At 42.6% G+C, this 18062-nt stretch overlaps 1 protein-coding gene across 3 annotated transcripts in view; it reads left to right on the forward strand.

Annotated features, from left to right (window-relative positions):
• The window catches only part of efr3a (EFR3 homolog A (S. cerevisiae)), a 237755-nt gene that overhangs the window by 131075 nt on the left and 88618 nt on the right, over positions 1-18062 (forward strand). For all 3 annotated transcript variants that reach the window (XM_052477338.1, XM_052477339.1, XM_052477340.1), the window contains exon 9: positions 17278-17356. In XM_052477338.1, the coding sequence (XP_052333298.1) occupies positions 17278-17356 (79 nt within the window). The remainder of the gene's footprint in view (positions 1-17277; positions 17357-18062) is intronic.

Consider the following 18062-nt stretch of genomic DNA (forward strand, 5'->3'; position numbering starts at 1 on the left):
ACGATGGCATAAGGGGACGTTGAGCGGATTAATATAATTCCATTTTTATTTTATTTAACCTTTTATTTAATTAGGCAAGTCAGTTAAGAACAAATTCTTATTTACAATGACGGCCAAATCCGGACGATGCTGGACCAATTGTGCGCCGCCTTATGGTACTCCCAATCAAGGCCGGATGTGATACAGCCTGGATTTTAACCAGGGACTGTAGTGACGCCTCTTGCACTGAGATGCAGTGCCTTAGACTGCTGCGCCACTCAGGAGCCAAAGTCAATGAGCGAGCTAGGATGGACGTAGTCAATATAACTGTTTGTTCAGCACTTTTGAAATGTACAGCGACAGAATTCAGAACATGGGCCGTTCTTACAGTATTCTCCCTGTACACCAAGTCAGAACTGTAGGATAAAGGGGCATATAAGCAGCCAATGACAATATTCAATGTTGACAGTTCTCTAAAACAGGCTATAGGTTAAATGTGCTCCACCAAGTCAGAACAGTAGGCTAAGTTATGAGGGGAAAAGGGAGCAAATTATTAGGGTGAGGCACATGGGCTAGTAACAGCTTACTACACAACACACACTTAGTATTACTTTATTAGCTACAGTACACATATCTCCCTGTCATACTCCATCATTTATGCAGGAGCATACAATACCTTTTTGGACTCACCTTGTTGTGCTGTGCAGAGATTGTTGGTGTTGATGGTGGGTAAAGAGATATTTGCACAGCGTTTGCTTGTGCTGCTAGCTAGCTATGAACAGACAGTGCATTCGGAAAGTATTCAGACCCCTTCCTTTTTTCCACATTTTGTTATGTTACGGCCTTATTTGAAATATTGATACAATTATATTTTTTACTCATCAATATACACACTAAACTCCATAATGGCAAAGCAAAAAACTTTTAAAAAAACACTTTGCTATGAGACTCGAAATTGAGCTCAGGTGCATCCTGTTTACATTGATGTTTATATATACAGTATCAGTCAAATGTTTGTACAAACACCTACTCATTCCAGGGTTTTTCTTTATTTTTACCATTTTCTGAATTGGAGAATAATAGTGAAGACATCAAAACTATGAAATAACATGTATGGAATCATGTAGTAACCAAAAAAGTGTGAAACAAATAAAAATGTATTTAATAAATTACATTCTTTAAAGTAGCCACTCTTTGCCTTGATGACAGCTTTGCAAACTCTTGGCATTCTCTCAACCAGCTTCATGAGGTAGTTACCTTGGAATGCTTTTCAATTAACAGGTGTCCCTTGTTAAAAGTTAATTTGTGGAGTTTCTTTCCTTCTTAATGTGTTTAAGCCAATCAGATGTGTTTCGACTAAGTAAGAAAAAAGAGACATATTTGTTAAAAGACCAAATCCATATTATGACAAGATAAACTCAAATAATCAAAGAGAAATGACAGTCCATCATTACTTTAAGACAGGTCAGTCAATACAAACATTAAAGTTTCTTCAAGCGCAGTCGCAAAATCCATCACGTGCTATGATGAAGCTAGCTCTCATGAGGACCGCCACAGGAAAGGAAGACCCAGAGTTACCTCTGCTGCAGAGGATAAGTTCATTAGAGTTAACTGCACCTCAGATTGCAGCCCATATAAATGCTTCATAGATTTCAAGTAACAGACACATCTCAACATCAACTGTTCAGAGGAGTCTGCGTGAATCAGGCCTTCATGGTCGAATTGCTGCAAAGAAACCACCACTAAAGATTTGCCTGGGCCAAGAAACACAAGCAATGGACATTAGACCGGTTGAAATCTGTCCTTCGGTCTGAGTCCAAATTTGAGATTTTTGATTCCAACCGCCGTGTCTTTCCGAGACGCAGAGTAGGTGAACGGACGATCACCCGCATTTGTGGTTCTCACCGTGAAGCAAGGAAGAAGAGGTGTGGTGGGGGGGTGCTTTGCTGGTGGCACTGTCTGTGATTTATTTAGAATTCAAGGCACACTTAACCAGCATGGCTACCACAGCATTTTGCAGTGATATCCCATCTAGTCTGCGGTTAGTGGGACTGTCATTTGTTTTTCTACAGGACAATGGCTCAACACACCTCCAGGCTGTGTAAGGGCTGTTTGACCAAGAAGGAGAGTGATTGAGTGCTGCAGCAGATTACCTGGCCTCCACAGTCATCCGACCTCAACCCAATTAAGATGGTCTGGGATGAGTTGGACCGCAGATTGAAGTAAAGCAGCCAACAAGTTTTCAGCATATGTGAGAACTCATTCAAGACTGTTGGAAAAGCATTCCAGGTGAAGCTGGTTGAGAGAATGCCAAGAGTGTGCAAAGCTGTCATCAAGGCTAAGGGTTGCTACTTTGAAGAATATAAAATATCAAATATATTTTGATTTGTTTAATGCTTTTTTAGTTACTACATGATTCCATATGTGTTATTTCATAGTTTGGATGTCTCCACTATTATTATAAAATGTAGAAAATAGTCAAGCGTACAGAAAAACCCTTGAATGAGTAAGTGTGTCCAAACATTTGACTGGCACTGTATATAGACACTGGGTTGGCGCTGGATATGATATCTACTTTTAGAAAAAGTTCACACCATCTCCATTCCCTCATCAAGATTCAGCTGCTCTTCCTCCCTGCCTCCACTTTTATGAAGAGGAGAGACATGCACATACATTTGTGTGATATTTTAATGAATCACCTGTCAATGTAATTGGCTTGTTAGATGCTTTTTATGTGGGGATTTGTATCTGTATACCAGACCAGGGAGTTTGAGTTGGTACATTCAGCTACAGTGACTATAGGAGTCGATTGGAATTCAGGACCTTTTTTTACACTTGAAGCGCAGGGCTAGAGGTTATGGGTTTATTTCTGGACATGACAAGGGCCTTTGACTATTCACCCCCAGGGCCTTTCGGCTGCTCTACTCAAATCGTTTCTACGTTGGCTCCCGTGGTGTCGGACCTGATTCCAGGTCAAAGGCTTACCATGGGCCAGCTAGAGCCATGTCGCCACCACACACACACACACACACACACACACACACAAGGGTTTCTTTTTGCAGGTAAATTGCGTCCTTTGGCCCAGATTTATTTATTTTTTTGCAGATAAATACAAGTGTTACTGGCCAAATTGTCTGGGAGAAATACCAGTCGATGTGCTCCAAGTTCAAAGGAAAATATACGTAATAATCTGGTAAATCCTCAAGCTGCTTGGAAATTAGTGTGTGTGTGTTTCTAATTTTACTCACACAAAAGACGCAAGGTCTTCATAAGGGACTTCAGCGAAGTGTACACCGACTGAACAAAATTTACGAAGATTGTGTTGATTATCCCTGTTTCCAGTGTGCCCGCCGAGAGGGAATTCTTTTCTCCAGAACAGTAAAGACGGCCTCAAGATCACGCCTTCTTGAGGACAACGTAACGAGGCTGATGCTCATTGCAAGCTATTCCAAGGAGTTGGATAATTTTGCCAACAACAGCAGATCAATTTGAGCAGACCGCAAACACATGTAAATTAGAGGCAAATGATTTGTTCTTCAGGCCCAGTCCTAACCAAGATCAACATATGCCGCCCCTTTGACATGTATTGTATATAGATTTGGAATGGATTGATAGACGTGTAGAGTAATGATGTGTATCATGCGCCATTGGTGCATTTCAGTAGCACTTGGAAAGGAAACATCGGTGCCAACTATTCACATTGGAGAGTCACCATTTTGCAATCACTAGGTAGGTAACTGCCTAAAATAGGAACAATTGTTTTTAACAATAAGCCACATATGCCAAGAGTCACGACCCCACGATAGTTGAAATTACAATAAACACAACATTTATTATCATCAACCAGTAGAACTGTGCTTTCATAAATGCCTCGGGACTCGTTTCACAGAAGCATTGTAAATAAGATTTCTTGTAATGAACCAGCCTTAACAAATTTTGTTTATTTACATATAGAATTTGATTGTCCAACGTCAGTTTTATAATTTCTTCATTTTGTCTGCCTTGTCGTCTTTCCAGCTGTGCTGCTGAATGGGTAGTGGGGCGGGACGGGCCGGTCGTGGATAGAAGGGGTCCATCTTTTGTCAAATTAACATCAAAAGTAGATATTTTTTTATCGTCACCTGCTGATTAAGTTTTCCTAACCTGCTGTGACTGGTGTTGCCTCTGCGATGTGTGTTGATCGGCTTACATATGACCAAAGGATCCGGGTTTGTGTTTGTCTTTTATTCTGATAAAGAAACAAACATCCATAAATGAAATGTTGTGCTGCCCTTGTTCACCAACTCTTCTCTTCAACATGGATACAGTAAACATACAGTATATCACTATGGGTCAGTAGACGGGGAACAGTAATAAAACATCACTTCTAAATATAATATTTGTATAAAATAATTTGCGAACAACCTGTATGAAAATGGTTATTAATAAATAACCAAACAGAGCTGTTTTCAAATACAATCTAGGAATCTCATTTAATATAGCCTAGGCATGAACATTTTAATTAGTCCCTAATAAATAACAAAATAGGGCTGTCTACGAAATACCAAGGCTGGCTGGTCATGGCTAGAAGAGATCCAGCTTTTGTCAAATCAACGTCAGATTTTACTTTCATGTTGTCTAATTACACAAAATCTGAATAGGTCCCATGCCTGATATGACTGTACATTACTTTTGTTGTTACAAGTGCCCTTTTTAATGTTGCACACTTCCTTCTCCTTCTGCATCCACCCTCAAACATCATGCCCCCCTTTACTGTGTAGGCAACCTGTTCTTCTAGGCTAAATTAGGATTTACATTTTATGATTTATGATTTTGATTATGATTTATATACTGAACCAAAATATAAACGCAACATGCATCAATTTCAAAGATTTTACTGAGTTACAGTTCAGTCAATTGAAATAATTAAATGATGCCCTAATCTATGGATTTCACAACTGGGAATACAGCTCCTGAGTGGTGCAGTGGTCTAAGGCACTGCATCTCAGTGCTAGAGGCGTCACTACAGACCCTGGTTTGATCCCCGGCTGTATCACAACCGACCATGATCAGGAGTCCCATAGGGCGGCGCACAATTGGTTAGGGTAGAGTTTGGCCCAGGGTAGGCCGTCATTGTAAAATAAGAATTTGTTCTTAACTGACTTAACCTTGATAATTAAAGGTAAAATAAAAATATGCATATGTTGGTCACAGATACCGAAAGGTAGGGGCGTGGATCAGGTGTGACCACCATTTGCCTCATGCAGTGCAACACATCTCTTTCGCATAGAGTTGATCAGGCTGTTGATTGTGGCCTGTGGAATGTTGTCCTACTCCTCATCAGAGGCTGTGCGAAGTTTGCTGGATATTGAGACATGAAACATGAGGTGATGGCGGCGAATAAATGGCACGACAATGGGCCTCAGGAGCTCGTCACGGTAAATTGACGTGATGGCGGCGGATAAATGGCACGGTAAATTTGCTATTGATAAAATTAAATTGTGTCCATAGCTTATGCCTGCCCATACATAACCTCACCCCCACCATGGGGCACATAGTTCACGACATTGATATCAGCAAACAACCTGCCCACACAACGCCATACACATGGTCTGCGGTTGTGAGGCCAGGTGCACGTACTGCCAAATGTTGTAAAACAACGTTGAAGGTGGCTTATAGTAGAGAAATTCACATTCAAATCTCTGGCAACAGCTCTGGCAGACATTCCTGCAGTCAGCATGCGAATTGCACGCTCCCTCAAAACTTGAGACATCTTTCGGCGTTGTGTGACAAAACTGCACATTTTAATGGCTTTTTGTCCCCAGCACAAGGTGCACCTGTGTATTGATAATGCTGTTTAATCAGCTTCTTAATATGCCAGACCTGTCAGGTGGATGGATTATCTTAGTAAAGGAGAAATGCTTAGTAACAGGGATGTAAACTAATTTGTGCGCAATATCTGAGAGAAATAAGTTCCTCTTTTATTGGCCAGTCTGAGATATGGCTTTTTCTTTACAACTCTGCCTCGAAGGCCAGCATCTCGGTGTCGCCTCTTCACTGTTGACGTTGAGACTGGTGTTTTCCTGGTACTATTTAATGAAGCTGCCAGTTGAGGACTTGTAAGGCGTCTATTTCTCAAACTAGACACTCTAATGTACTTGTCCTCTTTCTCAGTTGTGCACCGGGGCCTCCCGCTCCTCTTTCTATTCTGGTTAGAGCCAGTTTGCGTTGTTCTGTGAAGGAAGTAGTACACAGCGTTGTACGATATCTTCAGTGTCTTGGCAATTTCTCACATGGAATGGCCTTAATTTCTCAGAACAAGAATAGACTGATGAGTTTCAGAAGAAAGTTATTTGTTTCTGGCTGCCCAACCCTCTTCCTGGAGATCTACCGTCCTGTGGGTTTTCAGTCCAACCCTAATTTAACACACACAACCGTTTTCAGATGTGGTAACTTAATTGCAAAAGGGTTTTCTAATGATCAATTGGCTTTTTAAAGTGATAAACTTGGATTAGCTAACACAACATACCATTGGATCACAGGAATGGTGGTTGCTGATAATGGGCCTCTGTACGCCTATGTAGCTATTCCATTCAAAATCAGCCGTTTCCAGCTACAATAGTCATTTACAACATCAACAATGTCTACACTGTATTTCTGATCAATTTTATGTTATTTTAATGGACAATAAATGTGCTTTTATTTCACAAAACAAGGACATTTCTAAGTGACCTCAAACTTTTGAACGGTAGTGTAGGTATGTCTGTTTATTTCACAAAATATCTCGCAATGTGAATATTTAGATTTTTTTTAAAGTCAGACACGATTTTAATCAGGATGATCTCCTCTTTCTAATTATGTAAGGCTGGGAAGCGTACTCTGCTGTAATCAATCACTCGACCAGAAATAGTCAGATTTAGCCATTTTTTCCTACTTCCTCGTTATGTTATTCAGACAAGCACACTCGGCACCATCAAGTTTTTATTTTTCAGCTTTGTCCTAAAAACAGATTGTAGTGGTAAAATAAAAAGGTGTACATTTTTTTGGTGTCATTTAAGGAAAATGGAATTCTAAGGATCATTCCAGTCAGAAGAGGCTCAAAGGGTCGTTTAAATTAATTTGCTATGACTAGTGTTCCAGCTCAACCAATGTTCTTTGGCCATTTTTCAACCTTGGATGAACTTTGACTCATTCTGTTGTCCAGCCTATTCCCCATCGTTTATCAGAGCAATTTTGACAGCCAACTACAGTATGTGCTGAAAAAAATTGAGGGTTTATCTACTCTTACCTCATTAGATTTTACCTTCCCTTGCTCTGGTTAACATTAGTTGTTGATCTTAGGGAGGAGAGAGAGCCTACTTGTGCATGGTTGTTTGATAAATTTGACTGTAAAGTTCCCAAATGTAAGGACTCCTGTGATATTTACATATTTGCAGAAATACATTCCGATGTACAGTATTTTATGGCTTTTGGTGAATGCTTTCTAATGCTCTGAAGTCACGTTGTTGCTACTGCCTGTAAACACACATTCAGTTCAAAGATGGCAGACCTGTGTGGCAAATGGCTTATTTGCATATTGGCCTACTGTAGCTCTGATCTGCTATTAATTGTCGAAACACGTGGCTGGGTAGGGGGTAAAAAAGACAGTAGGTTTTATCCAATAAAATACCTGCTAAAGACCTAGTCAATAACAAATGGAAGCAAAGCAAACTGACAGATTTATATTTTTTTATTACCTTGGCATCTATTGAGATCTATTGAGATGTAAGGACAGGTATGATTTAGCTGCAATATCCATTGCCCGCGTCTCTGAGAGAAACAGCTTTCGGGGCGTCGGGTCTAACGCAGTTAACACTTCTGATTCAGCGAAAATGTTCTGGGCAAAATCGTAACACTTATTGCTATTTGTTTTGGATTGGACTAGTGGATGAGACAAAAGGCTATACGGTTTAAATTGCGCTTGCAATGCGATGTCCCAACTATATAGATAAATAGAACAATTTCAGTATGTATACTGTGTACAAAACACAGACTGACCAGGTGAAAGCGATGATGGGTGTGTGCCAAGAATGGTCCACAAAGGACATCCAGCCGACTTGGCACAACTGTGGGAAGCATTGGAGTCAACATGGGCACAGCATCCCTGTGGAACGCTTTCGACACATTGTTAGGGTCCCATGCCCTGGCGAATTGAGGCTGTTCTGAGGGCAAAAGGAAGGTGTTCTTAATGTTTTGTACACTGTGTATATCTATGTATTATTATATCTGTTTGGTTCCATCAGCCTATGTAGAAAGAGGCAACCTAAGATTGGTTCAGTACATTTCAATTAAACTGAAATTCACTCTATATGTGTACCAGTCAATTCACTCTTCAACTGCACACATATGACTTGTCATGGAATATATTGCAAGTGACACGGCTGAGTTAAACTAGGGTGGTGTTCAGTAGGACCATAACATACATCATTTTTTTAAATGGAATGTGAAAAGGAGCCTTTCGTAATTGTACAAGTCCAGGTAGTCCCAATCTATCTCGTTTTCTTCTATTTGGTGCCTAATGAACATGACCCAGGCAACCCTTTTGTCTTGTGTTGCTACAGAAACTGACACCATTACTCAAGACTTCCCAACTCTACAACAGACCCAGGAGAGAAAAATGAGAGAAATGCATCTTGAAGTCAGGTCTAAAAATAGCAAGGGTTAGGAGGGAGGGGGGTTGAAGAGGAAGAGGGGTTTGCTGGGTTGGCTAGGGTTGGATTGACGTCACCGCGACGACGGTAGGCCCATTATGACACAGTGAGCCTCCTCTCTCTCTGCTCCAGCTCACCAGATGGCTGGTTTTCCCCCATGCCTCTGAGTAGGGAGAGATGGAGGGCAGCGGGAGAGATGGAGGGCAGCGGGAGAGATGGAGGGCAGCGGGAGAGCCGAGGAAGGCAGCGGGAGAGCGAGGCAGGCAGCGGCAGGTGGAGAGCGGAAATGGATAGCGAGGGTAAGGCTGAGGGAGACGGCCAGAGAGCAAGTCGGGGAGAGACGGCCAGAGAGGAAGGGGTGCCGGTGAGGGGGAGCCAGTGAGAGGCAGAGATGGCCAGATAGCAAGGGGAGGGGAGCCTCCCAGTGAGAGGGGGAGCCTCCCAGTGAGAGGGGGAGCCTCCCAGTGAGAGGGGGAGCCGCCCCAGTGAGAGGGGGTGAGCCGCCCCAGTGAGAGGGGGAGCCGCCCCAGTGAGAGGGGGAGCCGCCCCAGTGAGAGGGGGAGCCGCCCCAGTGAGAGGGGGAGCCGCCCCAGTGGAGGGGGCAGCCGCCCCAGTGAGAGGGGCAGCCGCCCCAGTGAGAGGGGGAGCCGCCCCAGTGAGAGGGGGAGCCGCCCCAGTGAGAGGGGGAGCCGCCCCAGTGAGAGGGGGAGCCGCCCCAGTGAGACTGAAAAAGAGAGCCACCATCTGGTGGTAGACTCAGAAAGAGGTGCCGTTTTTTATATATAGGTACAATCGGCCTGCGTCCTTGTGTTAAAAGGGTGAATGACCAGTAGGAGAAGATTACAGTCCACACAGGTTTATTACCACAAACAGGCACACACACACGATAATAGGATGTAGACTGATGGAATAGTTTTCTTTAATGGACAGACGAAACGGAATATACACTATATCTACAATGATATGTGGACAGCCTTTCAAATTAGTGCATTTGGCTTTTTCAGCCAAACATGGCTGACAGGAATATATAATCGAGCACACAGCCATGCAATCTCCATAGACAAGCATTGTCAGTAGAATGGTGTTAATTTAGAGCTCATTGACTATTTTTCCTTTTTCCTTTTTTTGCTGGTACTTTTACCCCTTTTTCTCCCCAATTGGTAGTCAAATCAAATGTTATTTGTCACATACTCATGGTTAGCAGATGTTTATGCGAGTGTGGCGAAATGCTTGTGCGTCTAGTTCCGACAATGCAGTAATAACCAACGAGTAATCTAACCTAACAATTTCACAACAGCTACCTTATACACACACAAGTGTAAAGGGATGAAGAATATGTACATAAAGATGTATGAATGAGTGATGATACAGAACGGCATAGGCAAGATGCAGTAGATGGTATCGAGTACAGTATATACATATGAGATGAGTAATGTAGGGTATGTAAACATTATATTAACCTCTAGCGACGAGTAATCCCGTATCCGGGAGCGTAATCATAGCCTCAAGCGCATTACCATAATGCAATGCTTCCTATTCATGAAAATCGCAAATGAAATGAAATAAATATATTCAAACACAAGCTTAGCCTTTTGTTAACAACACTGTCATCTCAGATTTTCAAAATATACTTTTCAACCAAAGCTACACAAGCATTTGTGTAAGAGTATTGATAGCCTAGCATAGCATTAAGCCTAGCATTCAGCAGGCAACATTTTCACAAAAACAAGAAAAGCATTCAAATAAAATCATTTACCTTTGAAGAGCTTCGGATGTTTTCAATGAGGATATTCTCAGTTAGATAGCAAATGTTCATTTTTTCCAAAAATATTATTTGTGTAGGAGAAATCGCTCAGTTTTGTTCATCACTTTTGGCTAAGAAAAAAATATGACAATTCATTCACTACAATGCCAAACATTTTTCCAAATGAATCCTTCGTGGCAGTTGGGTTTCTCCTCAGTAGCAAACAGAAAAGTACTGCAGCTGGAGATTATGCAATAATTGCAACGGAGGACACCAAGCGACCACCTGGTAAATGTAGTCTCTTAGGGTCAATCTTCCAATGATATGCCTACAAATACGACACCTTGGGGAAAACGTGGAAAAGGTAAGCTGACTCCTAGCTCCTCCACAGCCATATAAGGAGTCATTGCCATGAGGCGGTTTCAAAAAATGCAGCACTTCCTGGTTGGATTTTTATCTGGGTTTCGCCTGTAACATCAGTTCTGTGGCACTCACAGACAATATCTTTGCAGTTTAGGAAACGTCAGTGTTTTCTTTCCAAAGCTGTCAATTATATGCATAGTCGAGCATCTTTTCGTGACAAAATATCTTGTTTAAAACGGGAACGTTTTTCATCCAAAAATTAAAAGAGCGCCCCCTATATCGAAGAAGTTAAGTGGCATTGTTTAAAGTGGCTAGTGATACATGTATTACATAAAGATGGCAAGATGCAGTAGGTGATATAGAGTACAGTATATACATATGAGATGAGTAATGTAGGGTATGTAGACATTATTTTAAGTGGCATTGTTTAAAGTGGTGTACATACATGTTTTACATGTATGGCAGCAGCCACTCAATGACAGTTTTGTCCCAATGCTGCAACTCCTGTACGGACTCGGGAGAGGTAAAGGTCGAGCACCATGCGTCCCCCGAAACACGACCCTGCCAAGCCGCACTGCTTCTTGACATACATTTAAAATCCAAGATGTCGGCGCAGTAGGACGTGTATATCTGTCTTTTTCTTATCCCGTGTCTTAACCCTTGTAAATAGCCAGTCTTTTTTCGTATATACAGTATATCTTAATCTCACTTCTTAATCTCACTGCTTCTCTCCACCATATCACCGGATTCCTGCCTCTCTGGATCATTACACTGGATCAATACTCCTAGCTAGCTGCCAGCTAGCCTCCTTTGCCAATTGGCCTGGACCCTTTTATTGTCGACACGGAGCACCGCCGGTCCATCACGACTGGACTGCCGATGTGATCGCCCGATGTCGTCTCAACAGGCTATTCTGTAACCATCTACTAGCCCCGGCCCGTTAGCTTTTTCTGAATGCTTTGTCCCCTCCTCGCCCAGTGTAGTAGTGAATACCGTACAGCACCCTGTCTCACCTATTGCTACTCTTTTGACACTATGACCACTCGGCTACACAGCTGATGCCTCATGGACTGTTTCGATAACACAGTCCCTAATTTTGTTTACCTGTCGGCCCCAGCCTCAAACTCAGGTCCTGCATCTAACTGACCTGCTCTGCCCTTTCTTCGCCATTTACCCGTTGTTGTCTTAGCTCTCCTGATCAACACCTGTGATTACTTTATGCCTCTCTAATGTCAATATGCCTTGTCTACTGCTGTCTTGGCTAGTGTTTATTGTTTTAATTCACTGTAGAGCCCTCAGTCCCGCTAAAATTGCCTTAGATAGCTCTTTCGTCCTGCCCCACAAACATGCGGAGACCTCACCTATGTGAATTGTAGCTTCCAGAGGCGAAACCTCTCATCATCACGCAACGCATAGGTTTACCTCCACTGTACTCACACCCTACCATACCCTTGTCTGTATACTATGCCCTGAATATATCTTCTGCTCCTTTTATTCTCTGTTCCCAACGCACAAGACGACCAGTTCTTATAGCCTTTAGCCGTACCCTTATCCTACTCCTCCTCTGTTCCTCTGGTGATGTAGAGGTTAACCCAGGCCCTGTAGCCCCCATTTCCTCTCCTATTCCCCAGGCGCTATCATTTGTTGACTTCTTTAACCGTAAAAGCCTTGGTTTCATGCATGTTAACATCAGAAGCCTCCTCCCTAAGTGTTTTCTTCTTCACTGCTTTAGTACACTCTGCCAATCCTGATGTCCTAGCTGTGTCTGAACCCTGGCTTAGGAAGGCCACCAAAAATTCTGAAATTTCCATCCCCAACCAAGATAGAACTGCCAAACGGGGTGGAGTTGCAATCTACTTCAGAGACAGCCTGCAGAGTTCTGTCATGCTATCCAAGTCTGTGCCTAAACAGTTCGAGCTTCTACTTTAAAAAATCCACCTTTCCAGAAATATGTCTCTCACTGTTGCCGCTTGTTAGACTCCCCTCAGCTGCACCCTGGACACCATATGTGAATTAATATCCCCCATTTATCTTCAGAGTTTGTACTGTTCGGTGACATAAACTGGGATATGCTTAACATCCTGGCTGTTTTACAATCTAAGCTAGATGCCCTCAATCTCACCCAAATTATCATGGAACCTACCAGGTACAACCCCAAATCCGTAAACTCGAGCACCCTCATAGATATCATCCTGACCAACCTGCTCTCTAAATACACCTCGGCTGTCTTCAACCAGGATCTCAGCAATCACTGCCTCATTGCCTGCATCTGTAATGAGTCCGCGGTCAAATGACCATCCCCTCATCACAGTCAAATGCTCTCTAAAAGAAATTCAGCGAGCAGGCTTTTCTAATTGACCTGGCCTAGGTATCCTGAAAAGATTTTGACCTCATTCCGTCAGTAAAGGATGCCTGGTTATTCTTTGATAGTGCTTTCCTCACCATCTTAAATAAGCATGCCCCATTCAAAAAATGTAGAACCAGGAACAGATATAGCCCTTGGTTCACTCCAGACCTGACTTCCCTTGACCAGCACAAAAACATCCTGTGGTGTACTGCATTAGCATCGAATAGCCCCCACGATATGCAACTTTTCAGGGAAGTTCTGAATCAATATACACAGGCAGTTTGAAAAAGCTAGCCTTTGCTTTCCTAACAGAATTCTGCATCCTGTAGCACAAACTCAAAAAAGTTCTGGGACACTAAAGTCCAATGAGAATAAGACCACCTCCTCCCAGCTGCACTGAGGCTAGCAAACACTGTCACCACCAATAAATCTATGATAATCAAGAATTTCAATAAGCAGTTTTCTACGGCTGGCCATGCTTCCACCTGGCTATACCCCTACCCCGGTCAACAGCTCTGCACCCCTCACTGCAACTTGCCCAAGCATCCCATTCCTCCTTCACCCAAATCCAGATAGCTGATGTTCTGAAAGAGCTGCAAAATCTGGACCCCTACAAATCAGCTGGGATAGACAATCTGGATCCTCTCTTTCTAAAAATTATCCACCGCAATTGTTGCAACCCCTATTACTAGCCTGTTCAACCTGTCTTTCATATCGTCTGAGATCCCCAAAGATTGGAAAGCTGCCGTGGTTATCCCCCTCTTCAAAGGGGGAGACACTCTAGACCCAAACTGTTATAGACATATCTATCCTACCCTGCCTTTGTAAGGTCCATTTTGAATCGCACCGTACCTTCTCCACTATGCAATCTGGTTTCCGAGCTACGTCTCAGAGTTCAGTGTGTTAAATCGGAGGGCCTGTTGCCGAACTTCTGGCAGTCTCTATGGGGGTGCCACAGTGTTCAATTCTCGGGCCTACTCTTTTCTCTCTATACATCAATGATGTCGCTCTTGCGGCTGGATATTCTCTGAACCACCTCTACGCAGACGACACCATTCTGTATACTTCTGACGCTTCTTTGGACACTGTGTTAACTAACCTCCAGACGAGCTTCAATGCCATACAACTCTCATCATTGATCAAAATAGGCAGATAATTAAATGGATCCAGGAGAACATGCCAGAGTATCGCTTGATATTTGGCTAAATGTAAGAAATACAATTTTTTTTATGGTCATGATGTAACTGGGTAGGATTATTCTACTCATCTATGTGTACATTTGTATTATATGTTCATATTCTTCTGTGATTGGCTCTACGCACGACAAGCACTGTGGTAGAACTCCATGATCAACTATCTCTACTGGTCATGTGCAATGTTCATATTCTTCTGTGATTGGCTCTACGCAAGACAAGCACTGTGTTAGAACTCCATGATCAACTATCTCTACTGGTCATGTGCAATGTCTCCTGAAGAAAGCAAGGGAAATGATTGTGCCAAAATGGAAAGTTGTGCTGTACCACATACAGAACCAACACACCAACCTACCAATGCCACTCATGCCTTTGTCCTCATGCACCACCGCAAGCAGAGGAACGGACAAAGGACTGGCTGAAACCAAGTAAGTGTCCATAACCTACATGTAGTACATTTGTTTTGTTTTTTTGCAGAACAGCCCATCTTAAAATATAATGGTTATTTCTCTTTTTATATGTAGCGGGGTTGGAGAAGATCCTGAAGGACATCTTCCAAATATCCACATTGACGACCAGCCATCGGGGCTAGAGGCATACCACTCTCTGATGCTGCACTTCGTGCCAAAGCACACCGCCTTCTCCTACAATGGAATGCATGCAAAGCTTAAAAATAAGAATTGTTCCTACTGCTGAAATTGTCATTATTGTAGTCAAGTGTATCACCGCCATTTCTATTGGTTGTCTCTCCAATGTCGCCAACCCGTCAAATGTATCCCGTGTTTCTTTTATTTGGGGGGGTTTAGATCATACCTTGCAGCCTTGCATTACAATGAAAACAGTGGATAGATGCAGGCAGTGAGAAAAGACAACCTGCTCAAGTACTCCCTCTCTGTCCCAAATGCCAAGAAGGGCCAGCGTCACCCGGGTTAGGGTTTGGCCGTCATTGTAAACAATAATTTGTTCTTAACTGACTTTCCCTGGTACATAAATGTTAAATAAAAAAAAATAAAGGGTTGACAATTCAGCCAGAGAAGACCAAAACCCACCAACAGAGTTCTTTATATTCTTTCTAGTGAAATTATATATATTAAAAAAAAAATGTGTTAGTCTGCCAATATTATTGAAATGCCTGTTTATTATTTGTCTTTACAGACTACGCTACCAAAATAGTGAAAGCTGCGGTTTATCCCAGGATCCTGGAATCACCTCCACAACTCTGTAGCCAGTTTTCAGCGTCCCACGAAGGACCAGTGATGAAGTACACTACCGTTCAGAAGTTTGGGGCCACTTAGAAATGTCCTTGTTTTTGAAAGAAAAGCACACAAAAAAAACAATGTCATTTAAAATAACATAAAATTGATCAGAAATACAGTGTAGACATTGTTAATGTTGTAAATGACTATTGTAGCTGAAAACAGCAGATGTTTTTAAAAATGGAATATCATTATCAGCAACCATCACTCCTGTGTTCCAATGGCACGTTGTGTTAGCCTTTTAAAATGCTAAACTTGGATTAGCTAACTGATCATTAGAAAACCAAAGAAAAAGCCGTATCTCAGGCTGGCCAATAAAAATAAAAGATTAAGATGAGCAAAAGAACACAGACACTCTGCCTAGAAGGCCAGCCTCGTCACTGTTGAAGTTGAGACTAGTGTTTTGTGATCCACATTTTTTCATGGGGCAGAGAGAAGATGTAGCATTCTTAAAGCTAATATCATGTAATTCTACACATTTTGCAATGCCTGATATGTAATACCGGGGGGGCAATTTTGTGGGGTTGGGACCTGCAGCATGTATTGTCCAGATCCGGCCCGTGGTCCACCTGTTCAGTATGGGGCAAATAGGCCATACAATTGGTACAGTTCATTGAGCATTAGTCTTCCGAGCTTTGTGTGTAGCCATCTTGATAGGGGCCAGGAAGTGACCAGGAAGTGACCAGGACGTGTTGACGTCACTGGTCGGCCATATTAGGTGAGGCCCATAGAAAGTATTAGGAGCGATTTTATGGCATGAATAGCTAAGACACTTAACCTACACCAAAGGGCCATGTTTTTCTCTGTATAACATGCGAATCCTCTGTGGTTATCAGTGTAATTGTAGCGTGACACTGAGTGTAAAGGAGACTGAAGCCCCAGCAGCAGTGTTGTATACAGTAGAACCTCAAAGATGTAAACCTAAGTTACAGACTGACCAATCGACCGAATAGATGCAGTTGAACTGGGTCTTTAGAAAACACGGAATTTCAAACAACCTCCATTCCTGACGTGTTCGTATCTCTGAGATTCCAGTATTTATGTGCCTGTGTCTTTATCCTCGTGTCCACCCTATACGTCTACGGATTCAGCTGTCTCTGATGTGAATTTGCTATTTTATTTCTTCCCTTCACACCCCTTTCATCTCACTCTCTTCTCTCCTCTCTTTGTCCTCTCCTCACCTCTCTCATCCCTTTAATTTCTCATTTTTACTTCTGTCTCGCTGAGGAAAACAAAGCAGAAAAGCAAACCCAGTCTATGCAGTCTCTCTCTCTCTCTCTGTCTCTGTCTCGGTCTATCTATCTATCTAAACTAGCATACTATTTAGAATGAAGCAATGCATTGGGGCAATGTATTTGAAGTGGTACAATAGTACGTACACTGGAATGTAGCTCATAGGGCTCTGTTCAGGAGGGTGAAACATTACACATATAAGCATAACATACAACATTAGGAAAGTATCCCAAGCCCTGTCCAGGGGGTGTACTTGGACAGCAAGCTGCCTCACACTACAGAAACAGGAGATTGGGCAGGAACCTATGAGCCATTTTGACTCAAATAAGGCCATAATAAAAGTTGTAGTGCCTGAAATATATGAATGCATTTTTCCCATAATGTATCGTGTTAATCTATTCTCAACAACTTAACTTAGTTTGTTGTCCCATTTGTTATGTGCAGTACTATAATGCCATTGAGATGTGTTTCCTTTGTGTTCTTCCCTCTCCAGTCATCTGGACAACCACCGGCTGTGGGAGCCCAACGAGTTTGCTGTTTCCTGTTTTCGGATCATCATGTACTCCATACAGGTGGGTTCTCCAGTCATAGTGGATGTCCCTCGGTGGCTTTACCAGATAAGAGACGATCGGTGAGGCTCGGGGCGAGGTGTGTCGTGTTTTTAAGAGCTTTGTTTGAGCAGTGCTCAGGGTCAGCCCTAATCCTAGTCTAGGTTTTAGTGTCTTGGCTAGATGAGACTGTGTCTGGTCTGTCTGAGAGAGAAATTGTTTATCTATCTGCAAGATAAACTTTGTACATCTGTCATAATATAATACTATATATATGCCTTTTATCCAAGGTCAGTAAGTCATGTCTGCATATATTTTACGTATGGGTGGTCCCGGAAATCGAACCCACAATTCTGGCGTTTCAAGCGCCATGCTCTACCCAGCTGAGCTACAGAGGATCTGTCTATTTGCCTGTACGCCAGTCTTTGTTTTTGTCTGTGTTGGTCAGTCTGTCTTTGTGAATCTGTCCGTCCACCTGTCTGTTCACTCAATAGCAGGAGAGAACATCCCAACACCTTTGTCTCTGAGTGAAAGAGTATGTCTGTTCGTCCATCCACCTGTCTGTTCACTCAATAGCAGGAGAGAACATCTCTGAGTGAAAGAGTATGTCTGTTCGTCCATCCACCTGTCTGTTCACTCAATAGCAGGAGAGAACATCTCTAAGTGAAAGAGTATGTCTGTTCGTCCATCCACCTGTCTGTTCACTCAATAGCAGGAGAGAACATCTCTG

This window comes from Oncorhynchus keta, chromosome 23, assembly GCF_023373465.1.
Source record: "Oncorhynchus keta strain PuntledgeMale-10-30-2019 chromosome 23, Oket_V2, whole genome shotgun sequence".
NCBI lineage: Eukaryota > Metazoa > Chordata > Actinopteri > Salmoniformes > Salmonidae > Oncorhynchus > Oncorhynchus keta.